Consider the following 20,239-nt stretch of genomic DNA (forward strand, 5'->3'; position numbering starts at 1 on the left):
GAATAGGATACCGAGGCTTTCAGCTCAAAGGCACCACTTCCAAGGTGGCTCAGTGGTGACTGAGTGCTCCCATCTGGCAGCCATTCTGGATCTAGATCTGGACCTGGATCTAGACTGTTCTCAGTGGTACCAGAGGACAGAACAAGGAGTAATGGTCTCAAGTTGCAGTGTAGGTGTAGGTTGGATATTAGGAAAATCTTTTTCACTCGGAGGGTGGTGAAGCACTGCAATGGGTTACCTAGGGAGGTGGTGGAATCTCCTTCCTTAGAGGTTTTTAAGGCCCGGCTTTACAAAGCCCTGGCTGGGATGATGTAGTTGGGGATTGGTCCTGCTTTGAGCAGGGAGTTGGACTAGATACCTCCTGAGGTCCCTTCCAACCCTGATCTTCTATGATTCCGGGGTCCCTGTGTGTAATTATGTAGGAGTTTGAGTCCAGTTCCTAGTACCAGCCACACGGGTAAAACCTCATAGCAACTAGCACTAATAGATGTCCTCATTGGCCCCTTCACAGTAAAGCTCTTTGGAGAGGGGACATAAGCGTCCCTTGCCTCCAGCTCTGGGGATACACAGAGAGAATATCTTTCTTGGACTGGGTGAAAAGCCTTGTGAATGTGGGAGAGCAGGAGGTGTCCTGCAGCTTGGCTTTAGTAAGGTTTTTGAGTCTCATGACTTTGCAAACTAGGGAAATATAGCCTAGATGAACCTACTGCAAGGTAGGTGAACAACTGGTGGAAAACTGTACTCAGAAAGTAGTTATCAACGGTTCACAGTCAAGCTGGCCGGGGAAATCAAGTGGGGTCCTGCGTGGATCTGTCCTGGGTCTTCTGTTCAATGTCTTTATAAATGATTTGGGAGTGGCACAGAGGACACTTATAAGGTTTGTGGATGATACCCAGCTGGGAGGGGTTGCAGACGCTTTGGAGGACAGAATTAGAATTCAAAATGATCTGGACAAACTGGAGACATGGTCTGAAATAAATAGGATGAAATTCAGTAAGGACAAATGCAAAGTACTCCACTTAGGAAGGAACAATCAATCGCACAAATACAAAAGGGGAAATGACTGCCTAGGAAGGAGTACTGTGGAAAAGGATGTTGGCCAGGGATGGCCAACCTGTGGCTTCGGAGCCGCATGCGGCTCTTCAGAAGTTAATATGTGGCTTCTTGTATAGGCATCGACTCCGGGGCTGGAGCTATAGGCGCCATCTTTCCAATGTGCTCAACCCCTGGCTCTACCACAGGCCTTGCCCCCACTCCACCCCTTCCCGCTCCCTCCCCTCAGCCTGCCGTGCCCTTGCTCCTCCCCCCACCAGAGCCTCCTGCACGCCGCAAAACAGCTGATTGGGAGGGAGGGAGAGGTGCTGATCACGGGGCTGCCGGTGGGTGGGAGGTGCTGGGAGCAGGGTGGGGGAGCTGATGGGGGGGCTGCTGATGTATTACTGTGGCTCTTTGGCAATGTACATTGGTAAATTCTGGCTCCTTCTCAGGCTCAGGTTGGCTACCCCTGTTCTAGGGGCTATAGGTGATCACAAGCTAAATATGAGTCAGCCAGGTAATACTGTTGCAAAAAAAAGCAAACCTCGTTCTGGGATGTATTAGCAGGAGTATTGTAAGCAAGGGGTGAGAAGTAATTCTTCCACGGTAGTCAGCACTGATAAGGCCTCAGCTGTAGTACAGTGTCCAAACTTTGGGAAAGATTGGAGAAAGTCCAGAGGAGAGCAACAAAAATGATGAAAGGTCTAGAAAACATGACCTATGAGGAAAGAGTGAAAAAATCAGGTTTGTTTAGTCTGGAGAAGAGAAGACTGAGAGGGGTCTTGGGTGGTTATAAAGACGAGGGTGATAAATTGTTCTCCTTATCCACTGAGGACAGGACAATTAAGTAATGGGTTAAAGCAAGGGAGATTACCCTTCCAGTTAGGAAATTTTTCCTAATTAAGCACTGAAACAAATTACCTAGGGAGGTTGTGGAATCTCTGTCTGGAGGTTTTTAAGAACAGGTTAGACAACCACCTGTCAGGGTGGGCTAGAGTCATGCAGAGGACTGGACTTAGATGACCTATGAGGTCTCTTCCAGTCCTACATTTCTATGATTCATTCTCCAGGGGCTGTTGAGTTGACACCTTCCACCAGTGCTAAACTCACTAGTCATTAAAGGAGGGGGAAAGTGTCAAGGCTCAGAGAAGAGCCCCTTATTTTTTGTGTCTTTACATTTTGTCTTCTCCAAGGAGGCAGTCCTCTTGGACCTTGCGATGGCGGGGGAGAAGGTGAGGCAGACGTGGTTGCAGTCACCATCCCAGAGGAAAAAGAGGTGGATCTGGTAGGTCAGAGGGCCCCGATGTGCTTTGTGGGCCATTGTGTCACCCATGCATATGACATTCCCTTTCCGTAATATCACGAAAGGATGATGCAGCCTGCATGACGGGGCTGGGGTGAGAAAGGACGGCCATCAAATACAAGACTTTCCTATACGTGGAACTACTAATGTGTTATCTTGATGTTCTGGCCAGCTTCCAGCTCAGGTGATCCCATTTTACCGCTCTCAATTCCCTGCTGCCACTGCAGTTGGATGTGGAATCCACCTTCATTTTCTGTTTCAAACTCCCTGTGGAACGGTGAAATGGCTGCCTCGTTCCCCCTTCCGAGTGTTGCATTTCACGCTGCAAAGCTCTTCCAGATTCGATGGCCCCGTAAGTGATTCTGATGATGATTACTGGCAATGACCATTAATCCATCCTCCCCTCTCCGATCAGTCACACGGAGGGATTGGATGCGATGCTGTTTCTGAACTGTGTTCTCACCTGCCATCAGGCGCCTCCCAGCCCCGATGGCTCCTCACTCAGAGCCCCGAACAGAAAGGATAGAAGGAAGGAGGGTGGCACAGAATCGAGTTTTGTCACATTAATGCAGGTACATCTGGCTCTAAACTTTCATGCCAGATGTTACCTCAATTTGATCCTAATTTCCAGGTTTTCTTTCGACGTTCCTGAGAATGAGAAATGGAGACAAGGCTTAATGTCTGTTCTAAAAAAACCTTTCCAAACCCAAACAGCTGCTCTGCCCAGCTCAGAATTTGCTGCTTTCATTCCTTACATTTCGGCTCTTTATTGTCTCTTACCTTCTCCTCCCCAGCAGGGATCAGGTTGCCTAACAGCCTAGCCCAGAAAGCTATGGGAGCTTTGATTGTCCTTCAACTACTTTGACAAATTATCCTCTCCTATACATTCCTGAGGGGCCTCAGGGGACAGCGATTGGCTAATGAGGATTTGTAATGAGATCAGGAGGCTTTCACTTTCTGGTATCCATTCCCAATGCAGTGCAGGTTGGTGCGGAGGAGAATCCACTCCCATTTGATGGCCATTCTCAGGCCCGCTCTGTGAAATGGGAAGGCCGTGTCTGTATGTTTCAGTCCAGTTCAGAGAGAAGCCGGTGTCCACCTCACAGAAACCACTGCCTCATCTCTCCTTGGCTTTGCTAAGGCTGTCACTGTCCTGTCCTCTTTCCCCAGAAACCCTGCATCCGAAGCCGGGTGGTCCTGAGCGGCCTAAGGGATGACATGTGGACAGAAGAGCATGCTGCAACCCTGGATCTCTTTCTGAAGAATGTCAGTAAGCAATTGCTCGTCGTCTACATAGATGAGTTTGCCGGACTGAAGGTTGAGCAGAATATGCCACATCAGGTTTGTCTGGCACCATGCTGCCTAGATCCTACAAGAGTTCCCGTGGAGGGGCTGCAGTCATATCAGTTTGTGCTGTCATCCTATTGGCCTCGTGAGCTAACCAGGTTTGGGACTAGTTCTCCCCTATGAGTTATTGCTGATCCTAATGCCCCAGCACTAGGGGGTGCTGTGCTGCAGGGGATGTTGAGGGGAACCTGGTGGTTCAGCATGGTGCCTTCCATGGCATGCTCATCACATTCATAAAATTAAGCTCGCGCATAAATGTTTGCAGGCTCCGGGCCTTAGTTTCCTTAAAAGTCTTTTGGGATGGGTTTTGCCTAAAGCTTTTTGAAATGCTAAATACATGATGTCAGCCTGTTCTCCTTTATTCACTCGTTGGCTGAGATGCTCAGGGAATTCTAACAGGTAAGAGAGGTGCAGAAGCCAGGCCAGCTCATCCCTGTCGTATCTTGTTCATAACTATCATTTCCTTGCTCTGATTATGTTTCAAACCTACGGCCCATTGCTTTAACTCTGCGTGTTGGGTGTGGGGACAAGACGCGTTCCCATAGATGCATTCCCCATAGATACAGCAAAGCCTGCTGCTAATTAACCTCACCCTGTCATTGGCTGTTCATCACAGGAGCAGAAACAGCTCACCTACTTCATCCGCCATGAGAATGCCGAGATCACCGCCGAGAATTTCCAGAAGACAGTGCAATTTGGCACCGTCCGGAGACCCTACATTGATTCCCTTGTGCGAATTCTCAATAGCGTCTTCCTCCCCCGCCTCTTCCACAACACCAATTGGCCCGAGAGCATCAAGAACGAATTCTTCTCGGAAATATACCACTTCATGACCTCTCTCACAGGTAGAGTGAGCGATGCCCTTTCGCTCTGAGCTGCCTCGCAGTGCTGGTTCTCTCCACCAGGATGGCCAGTTTCTTGTTACACACTTGTTGGCTTGCTCTGGGCTCTCCTATTCCGGAGACTCCAATGATGTCCCCAGTAGAAAATGGGGTGCTCAGCAGTATTTTGCACAGTGCCATTAATGATTTAGTTGGGGATTGGTCCTGCTTTGAGCAGGGGGTTGGACTAGATACCTCCTGAGGTCCCTTCCAACCCTGATCTTCTATGATTTCCGGCCTTCAGAGGAGAATGAGTTTGGCACCACTGTTGTTTGCAGTGTGTGTTGGTCCCAGCATATGAGAGACACAAGGTGGGTGAAGTAATATCTTTTGTTGGACCAGTTTCTGAGACAAGCCTTTGAGCTCCACAGAGCCGAAGGTCCCATCTCACCCGCTTCATCTTTGTCACCACTGACCGAGGGCCAGGGTGGAATTGGTCCTTAGTGGTGAAAGGCTTCGTATCCCATTCACTGACCCTCTTTGAGCCAGCCAGTGTTCCTTGATTGGAGCTGGTTCCTAGAGGTGAAAGGACCCGTGTGCCATTCTCCAATTCCTCTGAGAAAATAAACCCTCTTCTGCCCCCCAGCCCCAAAGCCAATGCAGGAGAGAGGACCCAGAGAGAGGGTTTGATTGTGTCCCAGCACTTCATCTGTCTCTCCCTTCTCCAGATACCCGTTCGAAAATGAAGGGCCGCACGGTGCTCTACATCCCCATTGAAGCCCTGAGCATGAAGCCCGAAGTGGTAGTGAAGGACAAAGCACTGGTTCAGAGACTGGAAAGTGAGTAACTCCCCAGCCTGGCTCTCGGGGGGCCGTTGTGCTGCCTGGCCTGGGAGAGGGGAGCAATAATGGGATCAATGTAATGGGAAAGGGGCTGGGTGGCAGGATAAACTCCACAGAGGAGCCGGTGAGAATCGCAGTGTGCGGCGTTAAGTGAATTAACCTCCAGCAGCATATGAGCTGCATCCATCATTCCCAATCTCTGAGCGGCTCGGCGGAGCACGGAGGATCCTTTGGCCGGGTTATTGCTTTCACTTTAGATAGTCTTCAAGGAGCTGGCGGCCACCAGGCAGTAAAAAGTTTTAGGCAGAGGCGAGACCAGCTGGAGCGGCTCCATGGCGGGACTCTGCATTCCCCAGAACCTGGGGACAGACTCACTGCACTGTCCTCAGGTGCCTCTCCCAGGGATCAGGGCATAAAGTGGGCCTTGATTTCATGACCTTGGAGGATGTGAGGCTGGACAGGGTCAGTCCAGGCCCTGCCATGTGGGTTCCGAGTGGGAGGGGAAAGCGCTCATGACTGGTGCAGTTAAAATAACTTTTCTGGTATTGACTTGTGGCAAAGGGATGCCTGACTAGTCCCCAGCTAGAACTTTGTGGAGGGAAGGGTTAGTAACACTAGAAAAATTGGGGAGCACTCAAAAAAGATCACCCAAAGAGAGCAGGAGACAGACCATCAAATGCCTTTGATCGTTCCACCTTCTGGGCCCCCGCCTGCCTTGCTTTCTCTGCACAGGTTAGCAGTAGGCGCACACCAACTGAGCATCGCTGTGGAGTGCCCAGCACCCATTCACCGAACGCTCACCCAGCTCTCAGGTGTGCTACTCCTAAAGGACTCGCGCACACCAGTCTGGGAGATTCAACGTCAGATCGCCAAGTTGCTTCACGTACACCACTCAAATATGTTTATAGTGAAAGCAAGAATTAGTTTATGATCAAAGAACAGAGATGCAAATGAGAGAAAGCAAGGATGCTGGAAACAAATGGTTACATATACAACAAAACCATAGCACAGTTTTTAGTGCATACCTTTAATTCCCAAGATATTCCTGTCAAGAAGTGTGGGGGAGACGAGGTCCTGCACCCCCGGCTTCCTGCGATTCAACATGACTCTCAGCCGGCCAGTAAGGCAGAAGGTTTATTAGATGACAGGAACACGGTCCAAAACAGAGCTTGCAGGTACAGACAACAGGACCCCCTCAGTCAGGTCCATATTGGGGGCCAGGGATCCCAGTCTGGGCTTCCCTCCCCTTCCCCAGCCAGCTCCAAACTGTAAGGCTCCAGCCCCTCTTCTGCCTTGGTTTCTTTCCCAGGCCAGGAGGTCACCTGAACTCCTTGTTCTCCAACACCTTCAGTTGGCACCTTTGCAGAGGAGGGGCTCAGGCCATCAGTGGCCAGGAGACATTCTCTGTGCAGACACCATCGCACGGGCCCTCTCGGGCTCTGCAACAATCACACCCCCTTATCCCACCACCTAGATATTTAAGAACTGCATAGAGGAAACTGAGGCACTCACACAATATTCAGAGAGAACATTAAGAACAGTCCCACTTCGTTACAATTCCCTGGTTTCCTAGAGAGTAGCTTCCCCAAGCCCTCTTCCTAGAATTTTCAGCCAAGCCTCCTGAAGTAAACCCATGGTTAGTTGACTTCCTCAATGGGGATTTATCTGCACCCCTTTTGTACTAAACCAGACCTTTTGATCTTCACTTGAAGAACAGGGTGTCCCTCCCCCCCCCCCCGCACTGTTTACATCTGCCTCTTACTTTCCTTCTCAAGTCTCCACTAGCTCTTCATTAGTATTTGACCCAGTATGCAAATCGACTTCTATTGTATGCTACACAATGCCTCCCTGCCCCACTAGGAGATAAGTGTCTCCTGCCTGCTGGGGGAAATGTGTCTCCAGGCAGGGTAACCTGCCTTTAACTTGCAAGACCCAGAGAACATCCTTTTCAGCGTGTGTACGGAACTCCTAATGGATTTGCCGTGCATACCTCTCGCAATGGTGACGCTAGCCAGGGCAGCACGGACTTTCGTTAGAGACCTTACCTGACATTCTGCGGTGAAGTCAGGGGGGCTCTGTACCCCTATGGACCCCTCTGCCGGTTGGCATCAAGAGCTCCTCGGGGCACGAGCTTTATTAAGCACCAGCGCTGCATTTGCACTCGGATCCGCTTACCATTACGCCCGTGTGGAGTCCCATTGAAATGAATGGGGCTCCCCCCCCCACCCCCGAGCGCAGAGGGCTCTCTGCACGGCTCAGATTGCTGGCTCAGGGCCCTAGAGGAAAGCCGGGAAATGACAGTCTAAGCCCCAAGTCCATGGGTGTTCAGTTTGACACTCGTCACTTCATTCACACGAGTGGTCCATTTATTTAGTTAGGATATTTACTCCCGTGTGAATATTTGCAGGCTCAAGTGCTGCACCCGACACAGAAAAACACAGCAGCTAGAACAATGGAACCCTGCTTCCTGATGGGGGCCTGTAGGCACTACTCTAATTGAAATAATTAATAATAATTAATAACTTCAAGTTAATTATAATGGTGCGGCTGCTACATAAAGCAAGCACGTACACCCTCTATCCCCCATGAAAACCGTTCTCTCTCAGCACTGGCTGCGTATCCCACCAATGCAAACCGGAAAAAGCAGTTAAATGATTCAGCTCCTCATCTGCGTGGCTCTCATCAGCTCCCTTCTTGCCCTGATCTCCCTCCCTCCCGCAGCCCGTGTCCCTCCACCCTTATCCGGAGCAACCCTCAGGCAGCCGGAACACCAGCCAGGCTCATTTGTTAATCTGGTGGGGGTGTAGCTTTCCTCAAGTACATTGTATGCTTTACCTGGCCTGTCTAACGTATCTATAGCCTCACAGCACTGTAGTGCTGAGGGAAGAGACATCCAGTGAAACTGAGCAGTAACCCAACGTGTAATTCAACTGTGGAACTCACTGCCCCGGTATCTTGTTGGGCCCATTAAGTTCTGCTGAATTTCAAAAGGATTTGACATTTCTATGGCTATCGAGACCCTCTACAGTTACATTAAATAGCATAAAACATGTATAAGAGCTATACAGTCTCATGGTTCAGGACACCGAAACATCCTCTACGGGGAGATTATTCCATAATTGACTATTTAGAGGGATTTTTGTACCTTCCTTTGTAGCATCTGATCTTGGCCACTGTCAGAGACAGGATACTGGGCTCGAGGGACTTTGTTTGAGTCTTCTGTTACTGTATACACAAATTCAATTGAATGGATCGCTCAGGACAAGTCAAAAGCTGTAGATTGAATTATTTATGCAATATGTCTTGATTATAAGTAATAAAGCGAAAACTATGCTTGGATTTGGCTCGTCAGTGGCTAAATTCCCCTATTGTTCCTAATGCAAGCGGTGCCAGTGACGTGAACAGGACTTCTTGTCTGGCCAAGGCGGGCCCCATTTGCAGATATGTGCGTCCCGAGATACCCTGCGTCTTTCTTTTAGTCAAAAAAATTGAGTTTGGGTCGAGGGAGCTGATTTCTCATTGATTCCATCGCAATGTTAATGTTATAAAACTCAAGAACACGTTTGATCTGAGATTTGACAGAACCTTTTACAAAAGTTAAATATGTCCCTGAAAAGTGTCCCCTGCCCATGTTTCTTTTGAACCATGAACAAATTCCCACTGCTAAGGAGATGCAGAGGGTATGCAGTGGACATGAATGGCCCATAATGAGAAGGACTGTGTGTTCCACAAAACCCAGCACTGTCCCCACTAAAATCTTTGCAGGGCCAGCTATTATGCCTGGCAATATGTGTCTGGGTGAAACATCCAATTGGACACCTTGGGGGTAGCTTCCATTATGACTACATCTTCGATGTTATCAAGTACTTAGCGATGCCTGGCTATTCTAATGGCTGGGCTGCGTGATTATCTTACCCCTATAATTTGGTGCCGAGATTGCTGCTCTCATCCTGGGCTCCTAACTCTTCGACTGGCGCACTGTGACTATTAGCAGCTTCCACTCTATGGAACAGGGGGGAAGCTGCAAGCGTAGTTAATTGAGTTCAAATAAACTTTTTCCTTCTGCCGCCATCTGGTCAGTTACTTGGGTTATTTCCTAGTTCGATGCACTCACGTATCCGGCACCTTTCGGCTCTCTGCCTGGGGTGCAGCGAATCTCCGCTAGGGTTCGCCCACGTAGGTCCCCTCGTCTTTGCGATACCGCTCTGCTCAGCTTTCTGCAGCTGCACCTGGGATGAAGAGGAGCTTGTTACGGCAGTTTCTATCTGTTTTACAGTGTGTTTTGGATCACAACAGTGATACTAGAATAGCACCCCCCACCCCAGCTTTGCTCCCTGGGCATTTATGAATCACATTCTTGACACTAATGAAAAATTTAGTTTCACAACCCGCCTCTGAAGTAGGGAGATATCATCGCCTGCAGTTTGCAGAGAGGGAAACAGGAGGCCAGAGAGCTGATGCGGGTTAGAACGCAGGAGTCCTGAATTTTAGCCTGTTTCTAATCACCAGGCCGCGTTTCCCGCCCAGAGCTGCAAACAGAATCCCGGCGTCCAGATGCCCCATTCCTTTGCTCAAACCACATTCCACCGGGGTCCATTATTCGGCAGCACAGTGGAATGTCCCTATCATGCCAGGGCGGAGAAACAGAAAGGAAAATCCTCAACCTTAACCTTAACGCTTCTCACACCCTGTCAGACAGTCCTGGGTGCTAAAGCCCAGAGCTAGAAAGGTATTTGGCGCCCATTAAAATCAGCGATGGCTAAATCCCTAACGCCTTCGGCCTCGTCTGACTCTTTGTTCCAGCTTCCATGATCCACTGGACGCGGCAGATCAAGGAGGTGCTGCGAGCGCAGGAGGCGGTGGAGAGCAGGGAGAGCACGGGGCCGTTGGAGGAGATTGAGTTCTGGACGAACCGCTGCACCGACCTGTCTGAGATCAGCAAACAGCTATGCAGGCAGGGAGTGACGCACATCGAGTCCATCCTGGTGCTCTCCAAGTCCTCCTATGTGGCACCCTTCCAGAGGCTTGCTAGACAGATACAGGTAGGGGTGGAGACAGTGCCCGGCTGAGTGGGGAGAAGTGGACCAGAGCCGGGTCCCACTTTGTAAAAACTTGTGCCGAATGTTGGCTCATGAAAGGGAGGGGATCCCTACAGTAACCCCCATCTGTACATGCACTGCTCCTGGTCCAGTCCGGGGCTCTGCGCACACAGCTCGGCCGATGTCCCTCGAGCCCTGGAGAGGGAATGCAGTTTTACTTCGGTGCAGGAACCGAAAAGACGTCAAGAGTCTAACTTGGGCCTTGGAACCCTGCAGGCCGAGTGTCCTGCTTTCACTCGGAGCCCACTAGCCCTGGGTCCTCAGGATTAGCCCGCCTGCTAGAAACCCGGGTGAGATGAGTCCTTTTTCTCTCCCCCTCGGGGATTGCTTTGCAGGACGGGTCTGAGCAAGCGCAGTCGAACCTCCGCTTCCTTTCCATCCTGAAAGAGCCGTTCCAGGAGCTGTCCACGCTGCGGCCCAAAGACATCCCTGACAAGCTGCCCCACCTCATCAGCCTTGTCCGCATCATATGGGTCAACTCCCCATACTACAATACCAGAGAGAGAATCACAGCCCTCTTCCGAAAGGTGGGGGCTAGTGGGTTAAAGCAAGTGGGGGAGGGGGCTGGGAGCCAGGACTCCTGGGTTCTATCTCTGGCTGTGGCAGGGGAGTGGGGGCTAGTGGTTAGGTGCGGGGGCTGGGAGTCAGGACTCCTGGGTTCTCTCTCTGGCTCTGGGAGGGAAGGGGAGTGGGGGCTAGTGGTTAGAGCAGGGGGGGCTGGGAGTCAGGACTCCTGGGTTCTCTCCCCGGCTCTGGGAGGAGAGTGGGGTCTCTCCTCCCAGTTAGAGCAGGGATGCGATGTAGCCCACCTAGGGACTATTCTTAGTCTCCTCTGGCTTTGAACTTTGCCAAGCTCCCTGCCTCAGTTATATCTGGTGGCAGCGAGTTCCTCAGGTTAATTATCCTCTGCCCCAAATCATTTCTTCCCGTCACTCTGATGTGTGTTGCCATTGAACTTCATGGAGAGCTGGACTCATTATTGCTAAAAATGATTGCCCAGGAAGAGTCTTTGTTTACTTTAAGAGGCCCACGCAGAGCTGTGCTGACCCTTGAATCATTTCTCCTTAGATGAGCAACAAAATTATCCTGATGTGTTGCCAAGACATTTCCCTGGACCGGATTTTTGAGGGTTACGTGGTATCCAGCAGACAGTCGCTCCATGACTGTATCTCATGTATGAACGCCTGGAAGGATTGTTACCTGTACGCAGCTCAGATGCACAACAGGTGGGCAGCGGGACAGCCTGCGCCCTGCAGAACCAGCGGAAGGATGTAAAGGGAATGCGTGAAAGAGCCCAGATTAGCGACTCCTCCGGATGTCCCCAGAGTGGGGACCACCTGGGTATTGTCTTCCCCCTCCCCGCTGCAGCCCTGCTGTCAGTCTGGGTGGCCTGTTCAGTTCTTGGGACCTTGCCCAGACTGCCAAAAGTTGGGCCAGAAACTTGCAGCCCACTAGGGACAAAAAATCCGCTTGGTGGCTGGGAGATGGGGATGAGTGGAACCAGTGAGCTGGATGGGAAAGGCCCCGTGTCCCAGTCCCCAGCCCCTTCTGACTGGCTCCAGTCTCCCTTCCCTGCTTCTCCTGAGCTGTAGAAACCAGAATCTATCATTATGATTAGGGATGTCAGGTTTAAGTGGGCGCCTGGTCCTTGACAATTAAGCCTAAGTGTTACTTGTCGGCTTCAGGTTCAGCTTTGTCGGGCTGGATCAATATTTTATAAGACAAAGACATTAGCGTGCAAGCCAGGCAAATACAGCTGAGTGGGGATTAGGTACTCGAGCTTTGCTCTCAGGGTCTGTGATCTCCCCAGAGCTCCTGGGTAGGATAAGGCCCCGGGGTTTTCCTACAGCCCTGTCAGTGGGAAGAGATTCTGGGGGACCTGTCACGGAGTATGGGGGGACTCAGGGCCTTGCACCCCCGGCGCCCTGTGATTCACCATGACTCTCAGCCAGCCAGTAAAGCAGAAGGTTTATTTGGATGACAGAAATACAGTCCAAGACAGGTCTTGCAGGCACAGACAACAGGACCCCCCTCAGTTACGTCCATCTTGGGGTCCCAGGGCATCCCAGCCCCCCTTCGAGGTCAGAGCAATCTCTGCCTCCCAGCCATCTCACCAGCCAGCTTCTGAGACTCTGCCTTCAGCGACCCCTCCCACAGCCTTTGTTCAGTTTCCCAGGCAAAGGTGTCACCTGGCCTCTAACCCCTCCCTGGGTTCTCATGTTAGATGCACAGGTATTCTCCTTTGGTCAGTCTCCCCTCCCCAAATGCAGACTATCCTAGCCACACTCCCCTGTCAGCATTCAAAGCCCACAGTAAGAACAGTCCCAGTTCGTCACATCTCTCCCCCCTTCCAGACCGAACTGAGCGGGGTCACTTTAACCAGTGACCCGGGGAAGTTCGAATCTACCCCCGTTCCCATGGATGCCCCAGCATCCCTGCCATTCCTTGGTGAGAATTACACCAGGCCCCTCCAGTTTCACGCCCCACCCCCCTTAGGTCGGGGCTGCTCGATGGCACTCGTAGTTCGCATGTGGGAAGGTTTATGCGGCCTGTGCCCTTTTTCCACCCCAATACCCCTGGGGTGCCAACTGGGTTGGGGTCTTCTCCCAGCGTTCCAGTCTGGAAGTCAGTGATTCGGGCTCTCTTGGTTCAGAGCCCCCCTTTTTACCCTGGCCGCCCTCTGGAAAGGCTCCTCTATGCTGGGCAAGGGTCCTAAAGCCGTTTTCCCCTTGTCCCAGGCCTTCCTCCCCCTCTGACAGGGGTCACAGGATCGGCAGTACTGTCGGACAGTAGCAAAGACCCCAGGCCAGTAAAAGCCCCGTAGCAGCCTCTGCTGGGTGCGCCAAGTTCCCCGGTGCCCTGAGAGGGGAATGTCATGGGCCCGGCACAGCAGCTGGCGGCGATACTTCTGGGGTACCACCAGCTGCCTCCTGAACCCCCCTGACTCCATTTTCCCTGGGGGAGCCCATTCTCGGTACAGGAACCCCTTCTCCCACAGGAACCTTTTCCGGTCACCTCTCCCATGGTTTGTACCGCGCTGAGGTCGGCCAGGTCCCTTATCTTCCGCAAGGAGGGATCTTTCTGCACCTCGGCCTGGAACTCAGCAGCTGGGACAGGGATGGCCACCTGCTCTTTCTTGCCAGCTGGGTCTAAAGCCACAGCCTCCCTGAGCCGTGTCCCTGGGCGTTCCCTCCCCACCAGGTTAGGGTCCTGCACCTCAGGCAAGGCACCCTCCCCAAGGTTAGGGCACAGTGCCCCTCGCCGGCTCTGACTGCGGGTCACAACCAGTGCCCTTTGGGGGTTGCTTGGCCAGTCCTCCAGGTCCCCCCCCATCAACACCTCAGTGGGCAAATACGGGTGTACCCCCACGTCCTTGGGGCCCTCCTTGGCCCCCCACTTCAGGCGTACCCTCGCCACAGGTACCTTGAATGGGGTCCCACCCACCCCCGTCAGGGTCAGGTAGGTGTTGGGCATCACCCGATCTGAGGCCAGCACCTCGGGCCGGACCAATGTCACCTCTGAGCCCGTATCCCAGTATCCATTGACCTTCCTCCCATCCACCTCCAGGGGAACAAGGTACTCTCTCCGGAGGGACCGCCCCGCGCCCACCGTATAAACCAAAAACCCTGAGTCTGGAGCATCCAGCCCCCTAGAGGAGCTGGCCTGGAGCTCTCCTCCCTCCTTAGCAGGTGGTACTCTGCCAGCCCCCCTTCCCTGGGAATGCTGCCTCTCGCCCGGCTGGGTCTCTATCCAGTCAACCCTCTGTGGGTTCGGTCTGCTCAGTCTGTCCCTGAGCCTGGGGCACTGGGCCCGTATGTGACCTCTCTGGTCACAGTGATAGCAGCCCGTGTCCCGTGGGTCCCCTCGAGTGGGTTGGATGGACCTGATGCTGGATCTTCCCGTTTGGTGGGGGTTCTCCCTATTTCCTCACTGGGAGGTCCCATGGTGACTCTCTCTCTGCGTTGTGGTGGGACTGTTTCTTTGGGACTCCTCCCAGTTATCCCCGGCCCGACTGTTCACAAACTCGTCGGCCAACTGGCCTGCGTGCTGCGGGTTCTCTGGCTTTTGGTCCATCAACCATCGCCTCAGGTCGGGTGGGCACTGCTCATACACGTGCTCCAGTACGACTAGGTCAAGTAGGTCCTCCATAGTTTGGGCCCCAGCCGTCCACTTGCGGGCATACCCCTGCGCCCGGTTGGCTAGTTGTAGGTATGTGACCTCACGGGTTTTACGCTGATTCCGGAACCTTTGCCGGTACATCTCAGGGCTCAGCCCAAACTCACGGAGCAGGGCCTTTTTGTCAGTTCGTAGTCCCCTGTCTCCGCCCCTTTCAGTCGGCTGCACACCTCCCTGGCTGGGGGGTCCAGTGAGGGAATGAGAAACTGGAGCCTGTCTGCAGGGTCAACCTGGAGCAGTTCGCAGGTATTCTCAAAGGCTGTCAGGAAGGTATCCATGTCCTCCCCCTCCTTACGCTGGGCCAGCAAGCACTTATCAAAGCTCTTTGCAGTCTTGGGTCCCCCCTCGCTCGCCGCAGCCGGGGCCCCACTGCTCCTCAGCCTGGCCAGTTCCAGCTCCTGCTGACGTTGGTTCTCCTCATGCTGACGCTGTTTTTCCCGTTCTTCCCGCTCATGCTGACATTGGTCCCGCTCATGCTGACGTTGTCTCTCCTCTTCCCGCTCCTTCTTCAGTTCTTGCCGCCTTACCTCGAGCTCTTTCAGTCTCAGCTCCCTGACACATTCCAGTCGCATCCGCTCCTGGGACGGGGAGCTCCGCCGGGACGATCCCCTGCTGGCTGCCGGGGTCAGGGTGCCCTCGGTATTCGCTGGGCTTCCCCCAACCCCTCCCCTAGGTATAGCTAGGCAGGGTCTCAGGATGTCCTCGACAGCAGTCTGACCCCTCGCAGCCATGTCAGGCCCCGGGGCCCACGCTGCATCCGCCGGGCGGCTTCTCTTAGGGACAGGGCTCGGTTCATCCAAGCGATCCCTCTCCTCCAGCTGGGCAATGAGCTGTTCTTTGGTGGACCTCCCAATGCGCAGCCCCCTCTGCCTGCACAGCTCCACCAGGTCGCTCTTAAGGCGTTTAGCATACATCCTCCTGCTGGCCACTCGCCGGTCTGTGCTCTCCGCTTTCCACCGTTCCAGGGGGACCCCTAGTGTGCCAGCCCTTCTTCAGGTCACCACCTCTCTGCCAGGGTCGAGCTGCAGACTCCTCCGCCCCAGGACCGCTCGCTGCGATCCCCCGGGGGACCCTGTTACTGCAACAGTCCTTCTCTCTGGTCACACACTCCCAGGGGTCAATCACCCCCTGAACCGTCTCTCTCTGACTCTTCAGCCCACCTGGTCCCCGTCAATCCCCCTTCGCTTTACTGCTCCCCAGTCACTTACTGCAGGACGCGCCGTCCACGGGGTGCAGTACATCCCATTGCTACCACCAATTGTCACGGAGTATGGAGGGACTCAGGGCCTTGCACCCCCGGCGCCCTGCGATTCACCATGACTCTCAGCCAGCCAGTAAAGCAGAAGGTTTATTTGGATGACAGGAATACAGTCCAAGACAGGTCTTGCAGGCACAGACAACAGGACCCCCCTCAGTTACGTCCATCTTGGGGGTCCCAGGGCATCCCAGCCCCCCTTCGAGGTCAGAGCCATCTCTGCCTCCCAGCCATCTCTCCAGCCTGCTTCCAGCACTCTGCCTTCAGCGACCCCTCCCACAGCCTTTGTTCAGTTTCCCGGGCAAAGGTGTCACCTGGCCTCTAACCCCTTCCTGGGTTCTCATGTTACATGCTCAGGCATTCTCCTTTGGTCAGTCTCCCCTCCCCCAATGCAGACTATCCTAGCCACACTCCCCTGTCAGCATTTACAGACCACAGTAAGATCAGTCCCAATTCGTCACATCACCTCAAAGGCTGTGAGCTCTTCCATTCTTTCGTGGGGCACTCTTGAGAGGGTCTGCAGGCTTGATGTGCCCTTTGGGGGCTGTGACGAACTGGGACTGTTCTTACTGTGGTCTGTGAATGCTGACAGGGGAGTGGGGCTAGGATAGTCTGCCCGAAGGCGAATACCTGGGCGTGTAACATGAGAGCCCAGGTGACACCGTGGCCCGGGAAACTGAACAAAGGCTGTGGGAGGGGTCGCTGAAGGCAGAGTCTTGGAAGCTGGGTGGTGAGATGGTGGGGAGGCAGAGATTGCTCTGACCTCCCAAGGGGGGCTGGGATGCCCTGGGACCCCAAGATGGACCTAACTGAGGGGGTCCCTGTTGTCTGTGCCTGCAAGACCTGTCTTGGACTGTATTCCTGTCATCCAAATAAACCTCCTGCTTTACTGGCTGGCTGAGAGTCATGGTGAATCGCAGGAAGCCGGGGGTGCAGGGCCCTGACTCCCCCACACTCCGCAACAACTGGTGGCAGCGGTGGGATCTACTGCACCCCGTGGACGGCGCTTCCTGCAGTAAGTGACTGGGGAGCAGTAAAACGAAGGGGGATTGACGGGGACCAGGCGTGCTGAAGAGTGAGAGAGGGACGGTTATTACCCCTGGGAGTGTGTGACCAGCGAGAAGGACTTTTGCAGTAACAGGGTCCCCCGGGGGGATCGCAGCGAGTGGTCCCAGGGGCGGAGGAGTCTGCAGCTCGACCCTGGCAGAGAGGTGGTGACCTCGAGAAGGGCTGGCACACTAGGGGGCCCCCTGGGAACTGTGGGGAGCTGTGAGCACACAGGCCGGTGAGTGGCCAGCAGGAAGATGTATGCCAAGCGGCTTAAGAGCGACCTGGTGGAGCTGTGCAAGCAGAGGGGGCTGTGCATTGGGAGGCTCACCAAAGAACAGCTCATTGCCCGGCTGGAGGCGGAAGATCGCGCGAATGAACTGATCCCTGTGCCTCAGGGAAGCAGCCTGGCAAATGCAGCGCAGGCACCAGAGTCTGTCCCAACTGGGAGTGGTCAGCCGGCTGCTGAGGGCTTCCCGAGACCCCTCCTTCCTATGCCTAGGGGAAGGGTGGGGAGGAACCCAGCAAATACCGAGGGCGCCGTGACCCCCCCGGCCAGCAGGGAATCCTCCCGGCGAAGCTCGCCGGCCAGCAGAGGATCCTCCCGGCGACGTTCGGCATCCATGGAGCGGAATTGGCTGGAATGGGAGAAAGAGCTAAAACTGAGAGAGCTGGAGGATCGTGAACAACAGAGACAGCATGAACGGGAGGAGAAAGAGAGACAGAGACAGCATGAAGAGAGACAGCGTCAGCATGAACGGGAGGAGAAAGAGAGACAGAGACAGCATGAACTGGAACTGGCGAGACTGAGGGGCAGCGAACCCCCAGCTGCGGTGAGTGAGGGGGGGCCCAGGACTGCACGGAGCTTTGATAAGTGCATCCTGGCCCCACGCAAGGAGGGGGAGGACATGGATGACTTCCTGGAGGCCTTTGAGACGGCCTGCGAGCTGCACCGGGTTGATCCCGCGGACAGACTCCGGGTCCTTACCCCCTTACTGGACCCCAAAGCCGTGGCATTGTACCGCCAACTGGAAGAGGCAGAGAAAGGGGACTATGAACTATTCAAAAAGGCCCTGCTACGTGAGTTTGGGCTGACTCCTGAGATGTACCGGTAAAGGTTCCGGAGTCAAGATAAAACCCCTGAGATCTCCTATCTGCAACTAGCCGTCCGCATGGAAGGATACGCCAGCAAGTGGGCTGATGGGGCCCAGACGAAGGAGGACCTGGTCAAACTGCTGGTACTGGAGCAACTGTATGAGCGGTGCCCATCTGACCTGAGGCTGTGGTTGGTGGACAGAAAGCCAGAGAACCCGCGACATGCAGGCCGGCTGGCCGATGAGTTTGTAAAGAGCCGGTCAGGAGATAACAGGGAGGAGTCCCAAAGGAACAGTCCCACCACAACGCAGAGAGAGAGTCACCCTGGGACCTCCCAGTGAGGAAATAGGGAGAACCCCCACCAAATGGGAAGATCCAGCATCAGGTCCATCCAACCCACTCGAGGGGACCCACGGGACACGGGCTGCTATCACTGTGACCAGAGAGGTCACATACGGGCCTCTAGTCCAACCCCCTGCTCAAAGCAGGACCAATCCCCAAATGGTCCCCCTCAAGGATTGAACTCAGCACCCTGGCTTTAGCAGGCCAGTGCTCAAACCACTGAGCTATCCCTCCCCCCCGTTTGTGAAATCCTGGGAGTCACATCCCAGACCCCAGAGTCTGTGAGCGAGGAAACTCTTGGGTGTATAGGCGCCAACTTTCTCCAGCGCCAGTAGGTGCTCCCGCCCCTTTCCCAACGCCCCTGGCCCCACCCCATCTCCAAAGTCCCTGCCCTAACTCTGCCCCCTCCCTGCCCCTATTGGATCCCTTCCCCAAATCCCCGCCCCAGCCCTGCCTCTTCCCCCAGCGCGCCTTGTTCCCCCTCTTCCCCGCCACACGAATCAGCTGTTTCGCAGCACAAGTGCTGGGAGGGAGAGGGGAGAAGCAGGACACGGTGGTTCGCTCGCGGAGGAGGCGGAGGTGAGCTGGAGCAGGGGGGCAGGGCGGGGAGCTGCCAGTGGGGGCTGAGCACCCACCAATTTTTTTCCGTGGGTGCTCCAGCCCCGGAGCACCCATGGAGTCGACGCCTATACTTGGGTGACATTCCTATCCCTTGTGCCAGCAGGGCACTGGCTTCTGTTCCCAGGGCGCGGCTCTGCCTTTTCTGCAGGGCCCTGGACGATAGACCTGCTGCTGCCTCTGAGAAGCGACGGAGCTAACATGCCCACCCAGGAGAATCTACTCCCCATCTCGGTGCCTGCCTCTGAGGCGGCCGTGGGGCACGACAAACCTTTTCTCCTTCCGCACTTCTAACAGGCTTTCCGGGAAAGGCTGGGTCCTGGACCAGACGAGCATCTTCGCCCAAGTGGACGCCTTCGTTCAGCGCTGCAAAGACCTCCTGGAGGTACGTGGCAGTGGCACGTGGTTCCCCCCGCGTGCTGACAGGACTAGGGACGTGGCCTGGGATGATAATCTCCCTGCAGCATTGGCCCCCTGCCGTCGTTGTGAGAGGAGGCTGCATCTCAGCCTGACAATTACTGGTGTTTCATTTACTTGGAGCCAACGGCTGCTCTCAGGTGCAGCAGGACAAATCCATCTGTTTCCATGACAGAGCGGTTTGGCGCTCAGCGGTTTGTACCGTGCCTGAGACAAGTAGCAGGTGCTGTGTAGTGATCAGTCTGGCATCAAACGCTCCTCACACCGAAAGCACAAGAGCGTGATGTGGGGAGCTGTGCGGGAGGTACCCAGCCCTATGTCACAGTGGGGACCCCCACAAGGAGGTAGCCAACCCTGGGTGGTGGTGGGAATGCAGCCTTCTGCATCAGCTGGAGTTTTCAGAGTGTCTGGTCGTCCCTGATGCTCCAGGCAGCTTTCACGACAGTGCCCCATTCTGGTGGGGATGTGTGGGCAACTGGGGCAGACGCTCCTTCCCCGCAGCGCATGCAACAGCAGCACATCGTGCATGCGGTCCTGGCGCCCGCCTTGGTCTGCAGACTCAGGCAGCCCCAGCGCTTGGCTACACTTCAAACTCTGCAGCGGTACTTCGGTGAAGATGCTACCTATGCTGGTGGGAAGGGTTCTCCAGTCAGTGCAGACGCTCCCCCTCACCGAGAGAGGGTAGCTAGCTTGAAGGGAGAATTCAGTCTACACTGGGGTTAGGCCGGTTTAATTCTGGTGCTCAGAGGTGTGGATTTTTCACACCTCTGAGTTGTCCTAGTGACCTAATTTCCTAGTGTAGACTTACCTGTGGCTTTACATTGTAAGATCTTTGGGAGAGG

The 20,239-nt window shown here is 54.3% G+C and overlaps 1 protein-coding gene across 1 annotated transcript in view; it reads left to right on the forward strand.

The window, feature by feature from the left end:
* DNAH2 (dynein axonemal heavy chain 2) overlaps window positions 1–20,239 on the forward strand; it is a 143,964-nt gene that overhangs the window by 6,172 nt on the left and 117,553 nt on the right. Inside the window, 8 exon segments of the mRNA XM_054005333.1 lie at window positions 2,229–2,320; window positions 3,509–3,679; window positions 4,302–4,530; window positions 5,235–5,345; window positions 10,152–10,390; window positions 10,783–10,974; window positions 11,516–11,673; window positions 19,278–19,365. Of these exon segments, the coding sequence (XP_053861308.1) occupies window positions 2,229–2,320; window positions 3,509–3,679; window positions 4,302–4,530; window positions 5,235–5,345; window positions 10,152–10,390; window positions 10,783–10,974; window positions 11,516–11,673; window positions 19,278–19,365 (1,280 nt within the window).

Source organism: Malaclemys terrapin, chromosome 15 (assembly GCF_027887155.1).
Source record: "Malaclemys terrapin pileata isolate rMalTer1 chromosome 15, rMalTer1.hap1, whole genome shotgun sequence".
Lineage (NCBI taxonomy): Eukaryota > Metazoa > Chordata > Testudines > Emydidae > Malaclemys > Malaclemys terrapin.